The sequence below is a fragment of the Mustela lutreola genome, chromosome 5 (genome assembly GCF_030435805.1).
Source record: "Mustela lutreola isolate mMusLut2 chromosome 5, mMusLut2.pri, whole genome shotgun sequence".
NCBI lineage: Eukaryota > Metazoa > Chordata > Mammalia > Carnivora > Mustelidae > Mustela > Mustela lutreola.
In genome coordinates this window covers 33,167,366-33,186,144 of record NC_081294.1, presented here as the reverse complement: position 1 = coordinate 33,186,144, position 18,779 = coordinate 33,167,366, and the positions used below count along the sequence as shown (strand labels likewise).

General features: G+C 36.8%; 1 protein-coding gene across 2 annotated transcripts in view; it reads left to right on the top strand.

Moving 5' to 3' along the window:
• Positions 1 to 18,779, top strand: part of OXCT1 (3-oxoacid CoA-transferase 1) — a 128,602-nt gene that overhangs the window by 76,120 nt on the left and 33,703 nt on the right. The window contains exons 12-13 of one of the 2 annotated variants that reach the window (XM_059173887.1): positions 1,987 to 2,059; positions 2,667 to 2,742. The exons of the other annotated variant lie outside the window; for it this stretch is intronic. Of the exons in view, the coding sequence (XP_059029870.1) occupies positions 1,987 to 2,059; positions 2,667 to 2,742 (149 nt within the window). The remainder of the gene's footprint in view (positions 1 to 1,986; positions 2,060 to 2,666; positions 2,743 to 18,779) is intronic. 2 annotated transcript variants of the gene reach the window in all.

The following is an 18,779-nucleotide window of genomic DNA, read 5'->3' as shown; positions in this document are numbered from 1 at the left end:
TGGCTCAGTCAGTTAAGCATTTGCCTTCAGCTCAGGTGCCTCCATCCCAGGGCCGTGGGATGGAGCCCTATGTTGGGCTCCCTTCTAAGTGGGGAGCCTGCTTCCCCTTCTCTCTCTGCCTGACTCTTTGCCTACTTGTGATCGATCTCTTTCTGTCAAATAAATAAATAAAATCTTAAAGAAAAAAAAGAATCACGTTTAGTTGTATTACGCCTGTCCTGAAACCTAGAGCTCCCAGGCTGGCTTTTAGCTCTGCTGTATGAGACAGTGGCTGGGTCCTGTAGCATTTATCCCCAGAGGGGTGATGGCACTGTCTCTTTTATAGGTAGGTTTGGAGTGAGGGATTAAAAAAATGACAATAGTAAAAGCTTGTCTATGGGGTCTGTTCTCTGTGCCAGGTGCTGTAGTAAGGATTTTGCATGCAATATTTCATTTACTCCTCCAAATTTTATGTGCTACCTAAAAGCCCCTACTGACCACACCAGAAAGTATTTTCCAGACCTTTCATCTTTATAGTACTTTGGAGGATGTGAAAATATTTCCCCTGTTTAGAGTTCAACTCCTTTGGGGAATAAATATTTCAGCATGATATAAATAGCCTCTTTCTCTCTACTTGAGCTCTAGTGGAGAGGGATATTGATAGAGAATTTAGCTTGCAGGCAAGGCTTGAGAAGCTGAGGGTACAGTTGTGTTGCACACCTGGGCATGATCTGACCACTCTGGTTTGGCTTTTCATTGTTCCAGCCCTGGAATCATAACTTTTCTTCCCCTTCCGTTTGACTGCTTTATTACACTGGGATAATGCACGGGGTATTCTCATACAGTTGGCTTCTGTTTGGCAGAGTGGCATGTGGGCACTTTTCTGGTTAAGACTAGAAGCCTCCTCCTGGGCACTGTACACACATGAAATGGATCACAAAAAGAAAACAGCTGAGGGGCGCCTGGGTGGCTCAGTGGGTTACGCCGCTGCCTTCGGCTCAGGTCATGATCTCAGGGTCCTGGGATCGAGCCCCGCATCGGGCTCTCTGCTCAGCAGGGAGCCTGCTTCCTCCTCTCTCTCTCTGCCTGCCTCTCTGCCTACTTGTGGTCTCTCTCTGTCAAATAAATAAATAAAATCTTTAAAAAAAAAAAAAAAAAAAAAAAAAAAAGAAAACAGCTGAAATATACAGGTCAGGTGGTAGGATTGGTTGTGTGGGGACTGCGTGATCTTGGAGATCTTTCCAGCTCTGAACTTTTTATTATGAGGTATAAGTGGAAGAGGTCTTTCCAAGTGGACCTCTTGGAAGTTACCATTAGATATGTGAACTAGTATTACGATGTTATTCCTTGATCTCATCAAAGTCCTATGATTTTAACAAACAGGACCAAGAAAGGAAATATGAGGCAGAGAGAGAGAGAATAAAAGAAGAGGTTCAGGCCTAGTGATATTATGAAATTAGGGGGCAACTTGCTTTCTAGATCATTTCTTGATTTTTAAGAAACATCTGAGGAGCATCTTCTGTGTCATTCCTTGGAAGTTGCATTTCTTCCTGCTTGTTCCACGGTCTCCTTGCTCCAGTGACTCACAGTAGCGCTGAATTCTGACAGGTGCTTTCCAGGGACTTCTTTTCCCTCACTCTCATCAGCATTTACCAGGGGCTTGTGGAGGGAGTGGGGCTGGGGAGAGGTGGGAATGGTTAGAGGTGATGGGGGAGTGCTTTGTCTGTAGAGAATTTCAAAAACAATAATAAAATCAAAAGTTGGTCTGCTTTCTGTCATCACCATGCAGGGTCAAATCTGAACAATGCCACTGACTAAATACTCCTCTTCACAGGGCAACAGTTCCCACTGTACCCCACAGCCCCATTGCCACAGCAGTCTGGTTAAAGGGACCTCAGTTCTTTAGGAAACAGAGAAGGTACAGACCTCTCTCTGCATGATTTCCACTCTTAGAAATCTAATAGCTTTTTCTTCTCTTTGCTTCCTTTCTTGTGTATGTGTGTTTAGGCAAGGAAACAGTTACTGTTCTTCCAGGAGCCTCTTACTTCTCCAGCGATGAATCATTTGCGATGATTAGAGGGTATGTAACAACGGAGCCCCCATGTTTCAAATGGCATGGAATGAACTGAGTCATCCCCGAACGTGTTAGCAGGGCTTCGAAACGTAGCCACGTCTCCCAGCCAGAAAATGGTCATGGGCTCATTCAGCTGCACCAAGATAGGAAATTATTCACATTGAGCATTGGGAATTGGAACATTGAGCTCACTGTTATTAAAAGAACCCCCCAAATGGAATATTTATCTATGTGCTGAGAATACTGAAGTAAACATTTTTAAAGTTCTTTCTGAGGATCCTAACATTTTCTACAAAACTGTGTTTTCATTTTCTAGCTAGCTTTTACCTTCAAATCAAGCCACATTACCCCTCACCAAAGGAAACAAACACACTGTGTACACCTGTTTTTAATTTGTTTTTGGAGACAATATAGGCTATAATTTTTTTAAAAGAACTCTTAATGGTTATTTCTCTACATCAGCTTGAGCTGATTGATTTGGAAGATCCGGGGTTGGGTGGGAGAAAGCAAATTTATTTTGGAGGGTATAGAATTACTTTAATTGCTGGCAATTTCAAGCAAATCGGACACAAAGCTTGTGAAATTTGCTTTATATTTCCTTTTTCTCTCTCAGGGGACATGTCAATCTAACAATGCTAGGAGCAATGCAGGTTTCCAAATACGGTGACCTGGCTAACTGGATGATACCTGTAAGTAGACATTTTTCTTCTGAATTAAGTATGGGTCACCATAATTATTTTTTAAGAAAAATCTTGTTGAATTGCTATGAGAGCGCAGCATAATTATTATGAAAATAAGGAAATTTTAAAATAATACTTAATATTTTAGTCAAATTTTGGTAAAGCAGCTACTGAGAACTATTTGGCTTTACTTGTTTACTATGTAGTTGGAACTAAAAAGGTGGGATCATGGCCAAAACATAATTTTTCATAAGGAACAGAGAACTGGGGAAGATGAAAAATAAATGGGTTAAATCTGATAAAAATAAGGAATACCAGTATTTGTTATAGCTAAGTTTTTATAACCAGAAAGAACAATTAACAAGTTCATTAATTTTGTGTTGATGCTCTATTTTCTTATTCATGGTGATTAAAGACCTTTCTTGTTGGTTGGTCATGTGACCTCATAAGTAATCAATCACATTGTCTTCTGTTAGGGAATACAGAACTTGTGATGTTTAAACATGCTTGTAAAATGCAGTTTTCATTTACTAATGGCTTAAATCAAGGAAAAACCACTTAGAATCAGCTTTGGAAAAAGGACTGTAATCAGTTGACTTAATTTATGACTGTGGTTTGTTACATTCCAGGTTGTTGCTTTGTGATATGCGTACGGAAACAAGAAATAATGCATGTCCATAAGTATGAGCTCATTTTGGCTGGTGGCTCAAGTTACTCTTTTTGTGTGTATACTTAATGGCTTCTGTGTATTTTTCTGTTTCATCAGCTAAAAGGGGTTTAAGTAACTGATGCCGATGTTCTAGGATTTGAAAGTTTTTCTGAAATCTCTTAGGTATTTTTTCCTCTAGTAATTTTTTGAGGAAGGTGAATTAATATAGTTGATGACAGTGTCAGAGAGCTCTTTTGATCTAATATACCATGAGATATTATTATTTTAAAATTTGAATAATTATTAAAGCCCTGGTTCTCAAACTTGCTTGCATATTAGAATCACATGATAGTTTTAAAAAATATTGACAGCTGGGTCCCACTCCCAGAATTTCCAATTTAATTAGTATGGGATATAGCCTAGCTGGCTACTGGCTGGCTAGTCAGTAGAGCATGCTGCTCTTGATCTTGGATTCATGAGTTCAAGCCTCACATTAGGGATAGAGTTTACTTAAAATAATAATAATGAAAAAAATATATAAGGGAGAAATATCACTGAACCATTAATAGTAAGAACCCTTAGCAGATCATGGAATATGTTGTTATTTTAGTTTTAAAATGTTTATAATTCTAAATCAGCCATGGTTATAAGAGTTGGCAGCCTTTGAAGGCTTCAGAGGAATTAGGGAGGATCTCCTGAATGTTGTACAGTGAATCAGATTGACAAGTTTATGGGAATACTTATTCCCATACTTACATTGTATCATTTATTCCTTTATATAAATAAAGGAATTTTCCTTTCCTAAATAAACACTCCTTTATTTATATAAAGGAATAAATGATACAATGTATACAAAGTACATATCACTTTACATATGATGTATATGAGCTTGACATAAGAGTACAAGCTAAATAAATGGCTTATTATTATTTGACAACTTAAGAATGAAAATTGGGGGTACCTGGCAGAGAAGGGAATAGAATTAGTTACTATGAACAGAAATAATCTAGTTTTAAATACATCTGTTTCTCTGGACTGTTAACAAGTTTTGAAATCAGTTTGCACAGTGGTCATTAGTATGGAGCAGAAACATGTTCAACACATTTCTGCCTTCGGGGAACGTGGGCATTTTTAAAAAGTCAGTTTATGTTTTGTTTATATTATGGTTCAGCGCACAGGGAGGCTAGAAGCTCTTACAGAGTATATATTCTGTATTCCTGTGCAGGAAAGATTTTTCAACATGTATCACTTTTTTACATATCCTGTGGGGATTCCTGTGAGTGACTAAAATATCAGTGTTTGTTACTTTATAATTTTCTTAATACTCTCAGAGCCCATGTGTTTCCAAATGATTGGACCTAGTAGGACGGTGACGGAGAACTCTGGAGTTCTGAAGAAACAAAAACTAAACATAAAAAGTGTTCTTGTGTCTGGTTCTATTCTTTTGGTAGTGGAAGTTGGTAGTGTCATTTCTTTTTTTCTTTTTTTTTTTCTTTTTTCTTTTTTTTGAGAGAGAGAAAGAACTCGAGAAGGGGGTATGGGGAAGGGCAGAGGGAGAGGGAGAGAGAGAATCTTGAGCAGACTCCATGGCTAGCTTGGAGCCCAACACTGGGCTCAATTTCATAACCCCGAGATCTTGACCTGAGCCAAAACCAAGAGCTGGATGCTTGGTTTCCTTGGACCTGAGCCACCCAGGCACACTGGTAGTGTTATTTCTGATGAGCTTTTCTTTTGTTCCTTTAATAACTGATAAACACTCCTTGGATTCTTCATGTGTGATGCATAGTGGATATTTTGACTATTTCGAATGCAAAATAGGTTAAGAATCAAGACCATGGGTTTTAGCTTGTAATAAATTTGAATTTCACTTCTCTTTCTAACAGATCATACAATCCAGAGTACATATTTTTGTTAGGATTAATTGAGAAGAAAATGAAAAGTGGCCGCCAAAAGCACTCCATAAATAGTGGCTATTTTTATCTTCTTCAGTGATCTGTTGCTTAACATTAGAGAGGAAATAATTTGCCTTAAAGTACACTGGCTTGAGCAAGACTATTTTACAGTAGCTAGTACAACCTGCTTATCCTGAGTTCATATTCAAGTACCAAAAATTAAACCCTTTGAGGGCATATTTCTTGCTCTTACTGGTTATGGAGAAGATACAGCCTATCCTCTTTATATAAAGTTTCAGTGAGAAATCTATTTCTCTTTGTCCCAAAGATTTATGTTGATTATTAAAATTCAGATATATTTTTATTGCAAGATCTGGCAGTTAAGCTGAAAAGTTCAGCTTTATTATATCATTTTTCATTTACTTTTATCTTTTTAGTCAGTTGAATAATCTTTCAGTGGCTGTAAAGCCTTGAGTTTCTCTGCATCATGGTATCTTCATCAATTACCACCATGTCAGATTACAGTAAACATTGTGCTTTTAAGGCAGGCAAATGGTATGGATTCTCTTTGTCTCATCTTTGATAGCTTCTTAGTATGTGGTGTTTGTCTCCTGTACACAGAGTTTTAAAATTTCTGCCCTGAACATCCAAAGAGAGAGAATGTGACCAAATAGTCATTGGCTCCTTCAAGTTCCCTGATTATTGTGATGACGGTAAAACCCCAGGCAGGCTATGAAAATGTGGACAGATGTGTAGCCCTTTGAATCTGCATTCAGAACTGCTCTGGCTTTCCTAATGCCTATTTTTGGAAAACAGCTGCCATAGATTATTGACTTGTGAGGGGAAGCAGATGTGTGTCAGCAGTGATGGGAACTAGCTACAGAAAACGTGCAACCGCGGCCGGCTGGCCATGGCTGCTGTATGTGAGCAACATGACAGCCAAGGGCTTGCCCCTTCTGCATGGGCAGAATTGAAACAAGGGAGTCTTAAGGTAAAGGAAAAGAGGATGTATTTTGTTTGTTTTTCCTTCACATTTTAAAAATTTCTTTGTACATTTTAAAAGAAGAAATACAAGTAGTGGGTGTAGTCATGTATGCTAGATGTATGAGTGCACAAAATTGGTTTGGTATTCTAGTTGTGTCTTTTTAAAATAAAGCTAACTCTAGTCTTCTGTTTGTACAACGAAGGAGGTTTGTGTTCAAGATTTAACCAATGTGATGTCAATGATATCTCAGTAAAGTTGGGAAAAAGTTAGAAAATTCAAAAAGTATTTAATCTCGTGGTTTAATTGCATAAAGTATAGTCTAAATATTAAATCAACAGTTACAGATACAGAAATATAAAAATTAAAGCACAGATAGTAACACATAGATACAGAGCTGGATTTAACACACTTGTCTTGTTCTATAAACTGGAGGTAAGGAAAATGGCAGAGAAAATATGTATGTGCGGTATTATGCTTTTATAGTTACTCAGTAATACGTTTGCCATCTCAGTGTAATGTAGTGGAAAGTGTACAGAATTTTGGGATTAGACCTAGGCTTAAATACTCGCTCTGTCACTTATTGGTGGTATAGCACATTATTTTATTTTGGTATACTCATTTATAAAATGATACTGTTTAACTCCTATGCTGTTCTGGGGATTAAACTAGTTAATTCAGCAAATATTAAGCATGTATTAAGGACCATGTACTGTTCTTGCCTCTTAAAGATGAAGCAGTTAACAAAAGACATGAAATCCTCTGCAGTTGGGAGCTGATGTTCTAGCGGGCTCCACACATGTGGCCCATGTGCTGACTGTGGCCCACTGCCTCTTTTTGAAATAAAGTTTTACTGGAACATAGCCACATCCATTCATTTGTGTATTACCTGTAGCTGCTTTTGTGCTGCAACAGCAGAGCTGAGTAATTTCAACTGAGACTGTATGGACTGCAAAGCCTAAAATAGTTACCATGTAACACTGCACAAAGAAGCTTGCCAGCTCCTGCCTTAGATCATTGGTTTGAAACTTTTCTTATTTTCTAATATAAGCAAGTAATGCTATTAATTTCTCTCTATGCACAGTGTTAGTGACATCCCACAAATTTTTATATATGGTGCTTTCATTTTCAGTTCACTTTTCTTCAAAATATTTGCTCATCTCCCTTTATGATTTTTTTCTGTGACTTGGTTATTTGGAAGTATGTCATTTCACTTCCAGATACTTGGTGATTTTTCATATAACTTTGTTAATTTCTAGTTTAGTTGTCTTGAGGTCAGAAAACATACTTTATGTAGTTTCCATCCTTTTAAGTTTGAAATTTATTTGTGGCTTAGAATATAGTCTATCTTAGTGACTGTTGCAGCTACACTAGGAAAGAGTATCCTGCTACTGTTGGGTAGAATGTCCTATAACTCAGGTCAAGTAGGTAGATAGCATTGAAGTTTTCTATGTCCTATCAGTTACTGAGAAAGTAACGAAATCTTCATCTGTAATTGTGCATTTGGCATTTTCTACTTTCAGTTGTATTACCTTTTGCTTTGTATATTTTAGAGTTCCATTATTGGTTGTATTACACAGTTAAGTACACAGTTAAGACTGTTATGCTCTTTTGATGAATTAACCTCAGTCATTATAGCTCACCTTATTTTTGGTAATATTTTGCATTCTGAAGTCTACTGTCTGATATTAATATAGTTACTCTGCATGGTATATATTTTTTTTCCATTCTTCTACCTGTAACCTATTAATGTCATTATATTTAAGTGAACTGTATAGTTAATATATAGTTAGGTCTTGATCTTTTTTTTTTTTTTTTTTTTTAAAGATTTTATTTATTTATTTGACAGAGAGAGATCACAAGTAGGCAGAGAGGCAGGCAGAGAGAGAGAGAGGAGGAAGCAGGCTCCCTGCTGAGCAGAGAGCCCGATGCGGGACTCGATCCCAGGACCCCGAGATCATGACCTGAGCCGAAGGCAGCGGCTTAACCCACTGAGCCACCCAGGCGCCCAGGTCTTGATCTTTTATCTAGTTTTATCTCTGACCTTTAATTGGAGGTTTATGCCATTTACATTTATGTGATTATCAACATGTGGGCTTAAATCTATCAGCATATGATTTTTTTGCCAATTGCCAGCTGAGTTTTTTTTTTTTCCCCTCTATTTTCTTTTGGGTCAGTTAAGCATTTTTTATGATTCCATTTTTTATGATTTCTTCACTATTGACTTATTTTCTTAGGTTTTCTTCCAGTGGTTCCTCAAGGGTTTACAATACATACCTTTTACTGATCACAGTCTAAGTAATACCATATCACTTTACATATAATGTAAGAACCACCCACTGTAAACTTCTGTTCCCTGTCCTTATCCTGTTTGCTGCTGTTGGTCATACATTTTATTCTGCATTTGTTTTAAACCCCATGATACTTTGATATTTTTGTCCTAAGCATTCAACTCTCTTTTAAAGAGATTGAAAATAAGAAAAAAAGTGTGTTTTATTTTTATTATATAGTATAATTTATATATAAAAGTTATCTGTTGCCCAACATGTTTGCTCTTTCCTACACTTCTCCTTCACATTGATCCAGATGGCCATCTGATGTTATTGTCCTTCTGCTTGAAGGACCTCCTTTGATGTTTCTTACACTGCAAGTCTTATAGATGTCACTCAGGTTGATTCTTTCAATATTTGCTTTTCAACTTTGCTTTAAGGTTAGTTGAGAGAAGCCTTTAGTTTCAGTGTAGTTAACACCACTACTAATGTGATTTCCTTTTGAGCACTTTACCTGATGCCCCACGTATTACAAGGCCTTTCCCCTCAGGCTAGTAGGAATATGAATTGTTCCCACACCTGTGTGAATTCTGGGTAGTATTTTGGTTAATACTTCCTGTTGCTTCTTTTCCAGGCTTTGAATAATTTCTTTTCATATATACACACGTTGGTACTCTGCCAAAGACTTGAAGTGAATCCTTTGCAAATCTTGTGAACTCTCTCTCTGTATAGCAACCTGTTTTGGTATTTTGAGATTTCTAGTCAAATTCTAGTTGACTAGGTCTCTCTGAACCCAGCAGGGTTACTGGGTCCCACTTGGGTTCGTTCCCCTCTTTGTACTAGGTTCCTCTTTCTAATCAGTAGGCTGGGGCATTTGTAGGCCTACCTCATTGGTTTTCCTTCTCTCAGAGATCACAGTCCTGTATTGCCTGTTTTCTAATCTGAAAGCTGCTCTCCTGTATTAATACCATTAATAATATTTTTGAATTTTTGTCTTCATATAGTTCTTTTCTTTTAATATTAATTTATTTATTTTCAGCATAACAGTATTCATTATTTTTTCACCACACCCAGTGCTCCATGCAATCCATGCCCTCTATAATACCCACCACCTGGTACCCCAACCTCCCACCCGCCCCCGCCACTTCAGACCCCCCTCAGATTGTTTTTCAGAGTCCATAGTCTCTCATGATTCACCTCCCCTTCCAATTTCCCCCAATTCCCTTCTCCTCTCTAACTCCCCATGTTTTCCATGCTATTTGTTATGCTCTATAAATAAGTGAAACCATAGTTCTTAGATGATTTTCTTAGTATAAATTCCTAAAAGTAGAATATGTTGGTCAGTTTTTTAGGGTTTTTGACACATAATGAATTACTTCCCATAAGAATGATCCCAATTCACGCTCAAACTATTTTCATTGTGTTACCAGTGCTGGTATCTTTTCTGTTCTATTATTTTGCATTTCTTTTAAAAACTGTCATCTAGGGCTGTTTAAAGGATCAGCAGTGCCTTACTCCTCTGCCTTACTCCTCACTTAATCCTTTTCTCTTTTGTTCTGGAGGCCACTCTTTTAGCTTTTAGCAGCTGTTACCTCTTATCAAATATTGTTGGGTGCTGCTGTCTTTGGTCATTTTAAAGATCACATTCAGGGTGATTGTTCTCTGCGTTAGTGAATGTGTCTGAACAGACCAGCTGTAACAAGCATGTGTGTGTGTTTTCTGTATCCAATATGTTGAACAAGCTCTTCATGTGGGATGAAATAAAAACACAGCTATTTTTAATCTCCTATGGTGTCTTTAACTTTAGTTAGGGAAGTTCTCCTTCTGCGTGACATTTCAGCTCATTCTCTGACGATATCATAACTATCACTGGGTCACTTTAATTCACAAACTTAAAGACTTAAAGATTCAAGACTTAAAGAGTCCAGTTCAAAACAATGAACATTGTTTCACCATATGTTTAAAAGTGGCACATCTCCTCTCCCTTTGACTCCCCAGCTCGAGACAAGCCTGGCTGGCTGCATTTGGGAAAGGTTTTGTGTGGTGGTCTGCTTTTTTCTTCCTTGACCTCCTTCCCCAGTTCACTATTTGGCACCTACCTGGGTAAAAATTCAGGAGATTGAGAAGGCAAGGAAATAGGGCAGGAAAGTTCTTAAATGGCTGGTGGTGCTATGAGCTGATCCCTTTTTCTGTGCAGGGTATTTGGAGAGCCCCTTGCCCCTTCTGGAGGGGCAATGGCCGGGCGCTTCTCCTGCAGATCCCGGTTTTCCTGTGGTCTGCTTCACACAGAAATTCTCATTTGCCTCAGCATCCTGTTGAGAAAATGTTAAAGCATCTTTAGGTTTGTCTTCTTATGACCACACCTGGGAAGCCCTCATGTCACACATTTCTTGTCCACTTCTGCCAGTCACTTCAGGTTTCTCAGGTAGAAGTCTGGTGCCCTGTGCCCCAGTTGTTTTCTGACTCTTCTCCTGGAGGTGGGACGCTCTGGAGTTGTCATCCAGGCTGTGCTGTCATTTGAATTAGGTGCAGGCAGACACTTACCGTCTCCATGTTGCTGGCGTAGAGGAAGTAGGACCACAGTACGCTTTTCTTCACAGTCCACACACAATCCTCTGTGCCTGCTGGACTCTGATTTTGCCAATCATCCTGGGTCTTGGGATTTGTTTTTGACCACTATCTCTATAAATTGTGGTTCTGAGATCTGTCTCACATAGTGGTATCTCCTAGCTATCATACTTGTACATTCATGAAAAACAAGATAAAAGAAGTTCTCGATTTAACATCTGGTTACTGGGCGTGGTTTCCTTGCTGCTGTAAAGTCTTCCTCTGAGCTCATATTTGCCTAAGCCTTCATAATACATGTAGGGGTGTGTTCATCTATGGTTTCTGTACATCAGGGCGATTCCCCAGTCTATTCTGTTTGCCAGCTGCTCTAGACAGAAGAGAGGACCATGGAAGAACCTATCCATGCTCTGTTTATTCTAGCTGGCTAATAAAAACTGACTGATCCCTAGCTGGCAAGGGGTGGGAGAAGAGGAGGAAAAGGAAGGGGAGAGAAGGGGGAGTGTCGGAAAACAAAAAACCCATACTGCTCAGACCCAATGGATGGACCTTTATTTCTTCTGCCAATTTAGAGACCATTTAATGCTTGCAAAATTTCCAAGAGCAAAGAATGATTCCTTCTTGTATAACAATTTAACAAATGAGCATACATTTTTAAAAAGACAAGTTAGTATTTATGAAAATTATTAGAAACATAAGCTGTTTATTATTGCTCTTTACTTGGAGACTATTTAGTTATTCAAAAGTGCTTTTTATCTGTGACTATCTGGAAAGCATGTTGAAAATTAATCCTTAGTTTTATTATTTATATCCAGTATTTTTTAGGCTAAAAGCATATTTATAGGCTAACATATTTGATACTTTAGTTTTATAAGGAATTTTCCTTTTACTTGGAGGAAACTGCTTGTTGGTGATTAAAAGCTATGATTAAAGTTTAAAAGCCACAGCTAAATTATAAATCTAAAATTTTCACAAGGAGGGAACCAATAGCTATTTAAGCACATGCCATTGGCCAGGTACTGTTTATTTGTATATGTATTGTCATTTAATCGGTATAGAACATTACAGAATCCCTGTTATTATAGATGAAGAGACAGATCACGAGTTAACCATTCAAGTTTGCAATATGTAACCTGGTTTTGACATAGGGATTTAATCATAGTTTCCTTTGCTCTTATGCACTTTGTATTCCACCACACTTCTTTTGGAAGTATGTAACTAATGCTTTTCATGATAGGAGTAAAACTACCTGCAAAATAAAGAAATACTCTTACAGCATTCCTATAAACTTGATTAAGAAGTTATTGTTGCATTGTGTGGGATAAAGCTTATTGCAATTGGAAGGATACAGGCTGTATGTATGATCTTAGTTCAACTTGGGGTTTTGAAAGGTGCTGGATTCACCATTTTCATGTGCTTTTTTTCTGCATCTTCTCATTTTTTAGAGCTCTCACACTCAAATTCCAAAGTCTTCACTACCTAATCACATATAACTAGCATAAATCTCATGTATGAAGTATTTTACCCATTTTATTTACCATTTTTTAAATAATTTACCAATTGAAGAGTTTTTTGAAAGAGTTCAGGGCTTCTACCAGGATTTAAAAAATAATTTTAGCTTTTAATATTTCTTAAATGGGAAACATTGAAACATAACTGTGGAAATATGAGAATCATTGCAAAGGGGAATCCTCAATAGAAGCTAAAAAAAATTGATACCAGACAAAAACAATAGCAAATTTATTGGCAAGTCAGCTCACTCAGCCTAGGTCCCCACCAGTGTTAATCTTCTACGTAGGCAAGGGACATGAGAATGTGAAATAGATTTTTCTTTTTGGAAATCTCAATTTTCATTGATCTTAGAGAAATTTTTTCTTTTAATTGCTACCTGAGATTTTTTGGGCTCTGTAGGAAAAGAAATACTTTCCTCCTTGCTATGTTGCATATGATATGTTTGTGAATAATTGCTTAATTCTAAGAATGTCAACTATGTACTAGAACTCATGTATTCAAACCAGGGACTGAAAAAAAAGTGAGCTAGACTTCTGATTGATTCCAAGCCCTGTACTACCTAGCCTCGCAGCAGCTATTTTAAGAATTTCTTTGATTATATACCCTCCATTGTCTCTGGTGTCAGAAGGCAGACTTCTGCGCAAGGCGTGTGAATTATGTCATCGTCATGTTTATCTTCTCATTCTTCTTCTTCCCTCTCCTCCTTCCTCCTTTCCCTTTCTCTTTAGAGAGAGGACGAACAATGAGTGAGTTTGATATTTTCAACTATTATTATCCCTTTGGCTAGTGATGTATTTGTATGACTGCAGCAGCCCCTTCTTATTTAACAACAACCCACTTAAAAGAAAGGGAGGAAACAAATGCTAGATGAGGTCTCTTAGAAAACCATTATTAGTAATTTCATAAATAATGCTGCTGCGGATATAACTTAGCAGGGAATCAAGCTAAAGGGCTGAAGACGGTGTGACCTTGCTGCTAAAGGCTAATGAATCTTGAAGACTAAATTTTATTTAAAGAACTGGATTTGGCTTTGCTAGTTGATGAAATCTGTACTTCTCACTTTACTTTTCTGGTTTAGAGATAATTTTTGGTCAACATTTTGATTTACCAACAAGAAAAAGTTTTATCAGAAAATGTCCAATATATACAAATGTAGAATAGTAAAATGCATATATTCAGTTTGGACACTTATCCATTCATGGCCAGTCTTGTTTCATCTATACTCCTGTTCACTTTCCCCTTCTCCCCAGATAGCACATATATCATTCCATACCTTAATGTTTTCGTTTTACCACTCAAAGGTTCCTTTTCTAAGTCACTGATCTGTTACCTCTTAAACAATAAGGAATGAAGGATATAATTTTAACATCGTCCAGCTATACAGCACCTTAATTTTATAGATGGGAAACTTGAATCCAAAAAAATGAAGTCACCTGACTCAGGTCACAACACTAGTTAGTAACCAAGCAAATCCTGGAACTCATCCCTTCTATCATGTAATCTAATAGAAATATTGTTTCCATTATGAGGAAAAGTTTACTTGTGAAATGCAACATCCCCATACACAGAACCTTCCATTTTCCTTTCAGGTACACTTTGAATTATCTGTCTCTGTGAAGTTACTTAACCTTTCTAGATCTTAGCTCTTTATTTTTAAAATATGGTGAATGACATGGGTTTTATTCAACAAATTTATTAGGAGTTTTGTTTGTTTTTGTTTTTGTTGCTGTTGTATTAGGTATATTAACCACTTTGGATAGAGTGGTGGGCAGACTTAATTTCTGTGGTAAATATGGCAAAAATAGGGGTGAATGATGGTACTGTGCAAAACATTTTATGCCCTAAACATTAAATATATTGATTTAGGAATAACAAATCGATTTACAAGAGTTAGTCTCTGGTCCAGGAATAAGGTATATTTTGTCATTTATTCAGGTCTCATTTTATGTCCTTCATTACATTTATTCCTAATTATTTCTCAGTTTTTGCCAGTGTTTCAAGCTGGGTATTTCAATTTCTAAGTGTTCTTGCTAATATAAAAGAAAACTATTGGTTTTGTATATTTATCTTTTATTTATTCACTTGTAAAAATTCTCTTATTAGCTAGTATAGTTTTTTTTTGAATTCTCTTAAATATTCTACAATGTTTTTATCTATAAATAAGAATTCTTTCTTTTTGGGTGCCCGGGTGGCTCAGTCATTAAGCGTCTGTGTTCAGCTCAGGTCACGATCCCAGGCTCCTGGGATCCCTGCCCACTGCTCTGCAGGAAGCCTACTTCTCCCTCTCCAACTCCCCCTGCTTGTGTTCTCTCCCTCGCTGTGTCTCTCTCCATCAAATAAATAAATAAAATCTTTAAAAAAAAAAAAAAAGGAATCCTCTTTTCTAAAAGCCTTATCACTTAGTTTATTTTCTTTAAATAACAAAATATCCAAAACAGTATGAGTAAGTAGTAGTGCTTAAGGATTTTCTCAATTTTGATAAGAATTCATTTAGAATTTTAACTTTTAATATTGCCGATTGTATTTTTAATAGAATGTCCTTTATATTGTTTTAGAAGTTTCCTTTTGTTTATAGATTTAAAAGTGAATGGCTATTGAATTCAGTGTGTATTTTTTTTTTTTTTTAAGATTTTATTTTTTATTTGAGAAAGAGAGCCAGAGAGCATGAGTTGGGAGCGGAGGCTGGGGGGGTGCAGGTGGAGCAGAGGGAGAAGCAGACCCACTGATTCGAAAGCCCAAGCCCCGGTTGGATCCCAGGACCCCAGGATCATGACCTGAAGGTAGCCACTTAACTGACTGAGCCACCCTGTTGCCCCTTACTTAATGTGTTTTTAACTACTGATTTAATCACACAGTTCCCCTTTAATTTGTTAATGTCGTTATTTAAGTTGATAGACATTGATAGATGTTATTACTTTTTTATACAACGATCAATTTTGAACAGTCTGTAAGATATTTTTATGCTTATTGGTCACCTCAACTTTTGTGACCTTTCCTGTAGCAGTTTTGTCAATTTTTCTTTTGATAGAAAGCAGTCATTTCTTTTGGATTTTCACATTTATCCAGAACAATATGCAGTATTCTTGTTTAACTTCTTTAGTATCCTCAAAAACTGCTACTGTTATCTACTTTTTATTCCAAATTCTGTAGGTGTTAATACTCTCTCCTCTCTTTTAATTAGGCTTATAAGAAATTTGCCTATTTTAAAGTAAATCACGTGTACTTTAAGAAATATGTTATTTGGGGCACCTGGGTGACACAGTTGATTAAGTGGCTAGGTCATGATCTAAGGGTCCTGGGATCATGCCCCAGCTCCCCTCCCCGCTCCGTGTTGGGCTCCCTGCTCAGTGTGTGAGCGAGGTCCCCTTTATCTTCTCCTTCGGCCTCTCCCCTTGCTTCTGCCTGCACACTCTGCTCTGTCTCTCAAAAAAATAAATAAAAAATCTTAAAAAAACAGTAATTTATTAATATCCTTTTTCTTATTTATCTTCTATTTAATATTACACTAGTTATAGATTTACATATTGAATGCTTTATTTTTAAGCTTTCTCTTTTAATTATAAAAACATTTAGGGCTCTCCATAATTTTAAATTGCATTCTATAAACTTAGACATAAAGTTCTTATAGTTATTTGTTTCTTAGGTGATTTTTAATTCTAGTTTTGATATCATTTTTGATCCATAATTTTTTAGAAAGACTTCCAGCATTTGATCATATTAGCACAGTTATGTATCTTAAAGAGACCCACAGGAACAGTGCTAGATCCGATCATGACTATGCTGTTAAGAACCAGACAGTTGGCTTCTATTTGGGGGTCATAAGATCTAACAAATCTTTAACCCTGGAGTTATCTTGGTAAATTTACATTATTAGAGGCATATGGAGTTAGAGATTGAGTATCAGTTTCCCATATCACATCTTATCCTCTTTCTAGACCTTCACTATCAAAATAGAATGCCAGGCAAAATCATCAGCATTTTACATTTAGCTTTCTTCCCCCACCCCATCCCCGCCCCCTGCTCAGTCAATATAGTTAAATTTTCCTAAGTAAAAGATAGCATTTTTTTAAAGATTTTATTTATTTATTTGACAGACAGAGATCACAAGTAGGCAGAGAGAGAGAGGAGGAAGCAGGCTCCCTGCTGAGCAGGGAGCCTGATGTGGGGCTTGATCCCAGGACCCTGGGATCATGATCTGAGCCGAAGGCAGAGGCTTAACCCACTGAGCCACCCAGGCGCCCCCAAAAGATAGCATTTTTGAACTTTATAGTACCAGTAAATTCAGCATTGCTCATTTTTTCACTTGTTAACTCAATTAGATCATTAGAATATTTATAATAATACTTTATTTAAACAGAACTATTAAGAATAAGATATTCCATATATATCATATTTTTCAGATCATCCAAATTAAGCTATATAAGTACCAATTTCTAAAAAAAATTGTTTTGGCTTGAAAACATTATTAATTTTCTTACAATTGTGCATAAAAAGTAAATAAGTTTTGCATGAAGGCCTGGCACAGAGTCCTTTGATAGAGACTCATACACTTTAATTTAGGAACATGAGACTTGACATGTTTTTTTAGCCATTCATTATGTGTTTTGCATATTTCTAGATTAGAGTTACAACGTTTAACGTTAACAGTATTGGATAGGGAATTTACGATTGATGAGTTGTCCTAAAGGATCTGACTGTTTTTTTTAGAAGTTGTTTAAACTGAAGCTACATAGGGCATCTCTAGGCTTTCTTTGTGATTCTTAACTAAATCTATTAACATCACCCAACAGATTAGGAACAGTAAGAAAGAAAAATAGTGCAATAAATTCAACAATTCAAATTTATTGAATTTATTCAACAATAAATTCAATAAATTTAAAATAGGAAGCATCTTCTGTGGGGATTCAATTACCTCTTTCTTGAAACTAGGGAAGGACTTTATCCAATTCTTTTTCTGACTTGTTCTTTAACTTCAAGTAATGTACTTAAATTTTTCTTGTCGATTTTTATCTTTTTGTAAAAGAAAGCTTGAATTATATCTACTTTCTGCAAGTACTATTTAGGTAATGAGAAATTATGTTCATAGAATTGTGTTTATTAAAAGCTTCTCAGTATGGAACAAGTAAACCATAACAAGAAAAATGAAGTAGCAAAAGCAGAAAATAAAAATGGGATTTTGAGGGTGCCTGGGTGGCTCAGAGGGTTAAGCCTTTGCCTTCGGCCCAGGTCATGATCTCAGGGTCCTGGGATCGAGCCCCACATTGTGCTCTCTGCTCAGCAGGGAGCTTGTTTCTCCCTCTTTCTGCCTGCCTCTCTGCCTACTTGTGATCTCTATCAAACAAATAAATAAAATCTTTTTAAAAATGGTATTTTATTTGTCATAGAACAAAGATGCAGTCTATATTTTTAGTTTTTACAAACTTGTAATAATCTGACTGCGGAACATGGTTTTATATAAAAGTTCTCATTACCATATTTTTTTTAAAATACTTTCTCAGAAATCTAAGCTATCATTAGGGCAAGCTAATCAAAATAACAGTAACTTGGATAGTAGAGTTTGTTGGGAAAAATAAAACACAGCAAGGGGATCTATCAAAATGAAAAGGCGGTCTACCAAATCAGAAAAAATACTTTCAAATTATATATTCCATAAGGGGTTAATATCCAAAATATATAAAGAACCTCTATAACTCAATAGCAAAAAGAAAAAAGATTAAAAATGAGCAGAAGAGGGGTACCTGGGTTGTTCAGATGCTTAAGTGTCTGCCTTTGGCTCATTTCATAATCCCAGGGTCCAGGATCAAGCTCTGTGTCGGGCTCTCTGCTCAGTGGGGAGCCTGCTTCTCCTTCTCCCTGGCCTCTAAGCTTGTGCTCTCTATTGCCATCTCTGTCTTTCTCTCTCAAGTAAATAAATAAAATCTAAAAAAAAAAATTTTTTTTAAATTAAAAATGGACAGAAGTTCTGAATAGATATTTTTCCAAAGAAGACATCCAGATGGCCAACACACAGGTGAAAAGATGCTCAACATTAGTAATCATCAGGGAAATGCAAATCAAAACCACAGTGAGATATTGCCTCATCCTTGTTAGTATGGCTTGTCAAAAGGACAAGAAGTAACAAGTGTTGGTGAGATTTGCAACAAAGGGAGTCCTTGTGCACCGTTGGTGGGAATGCA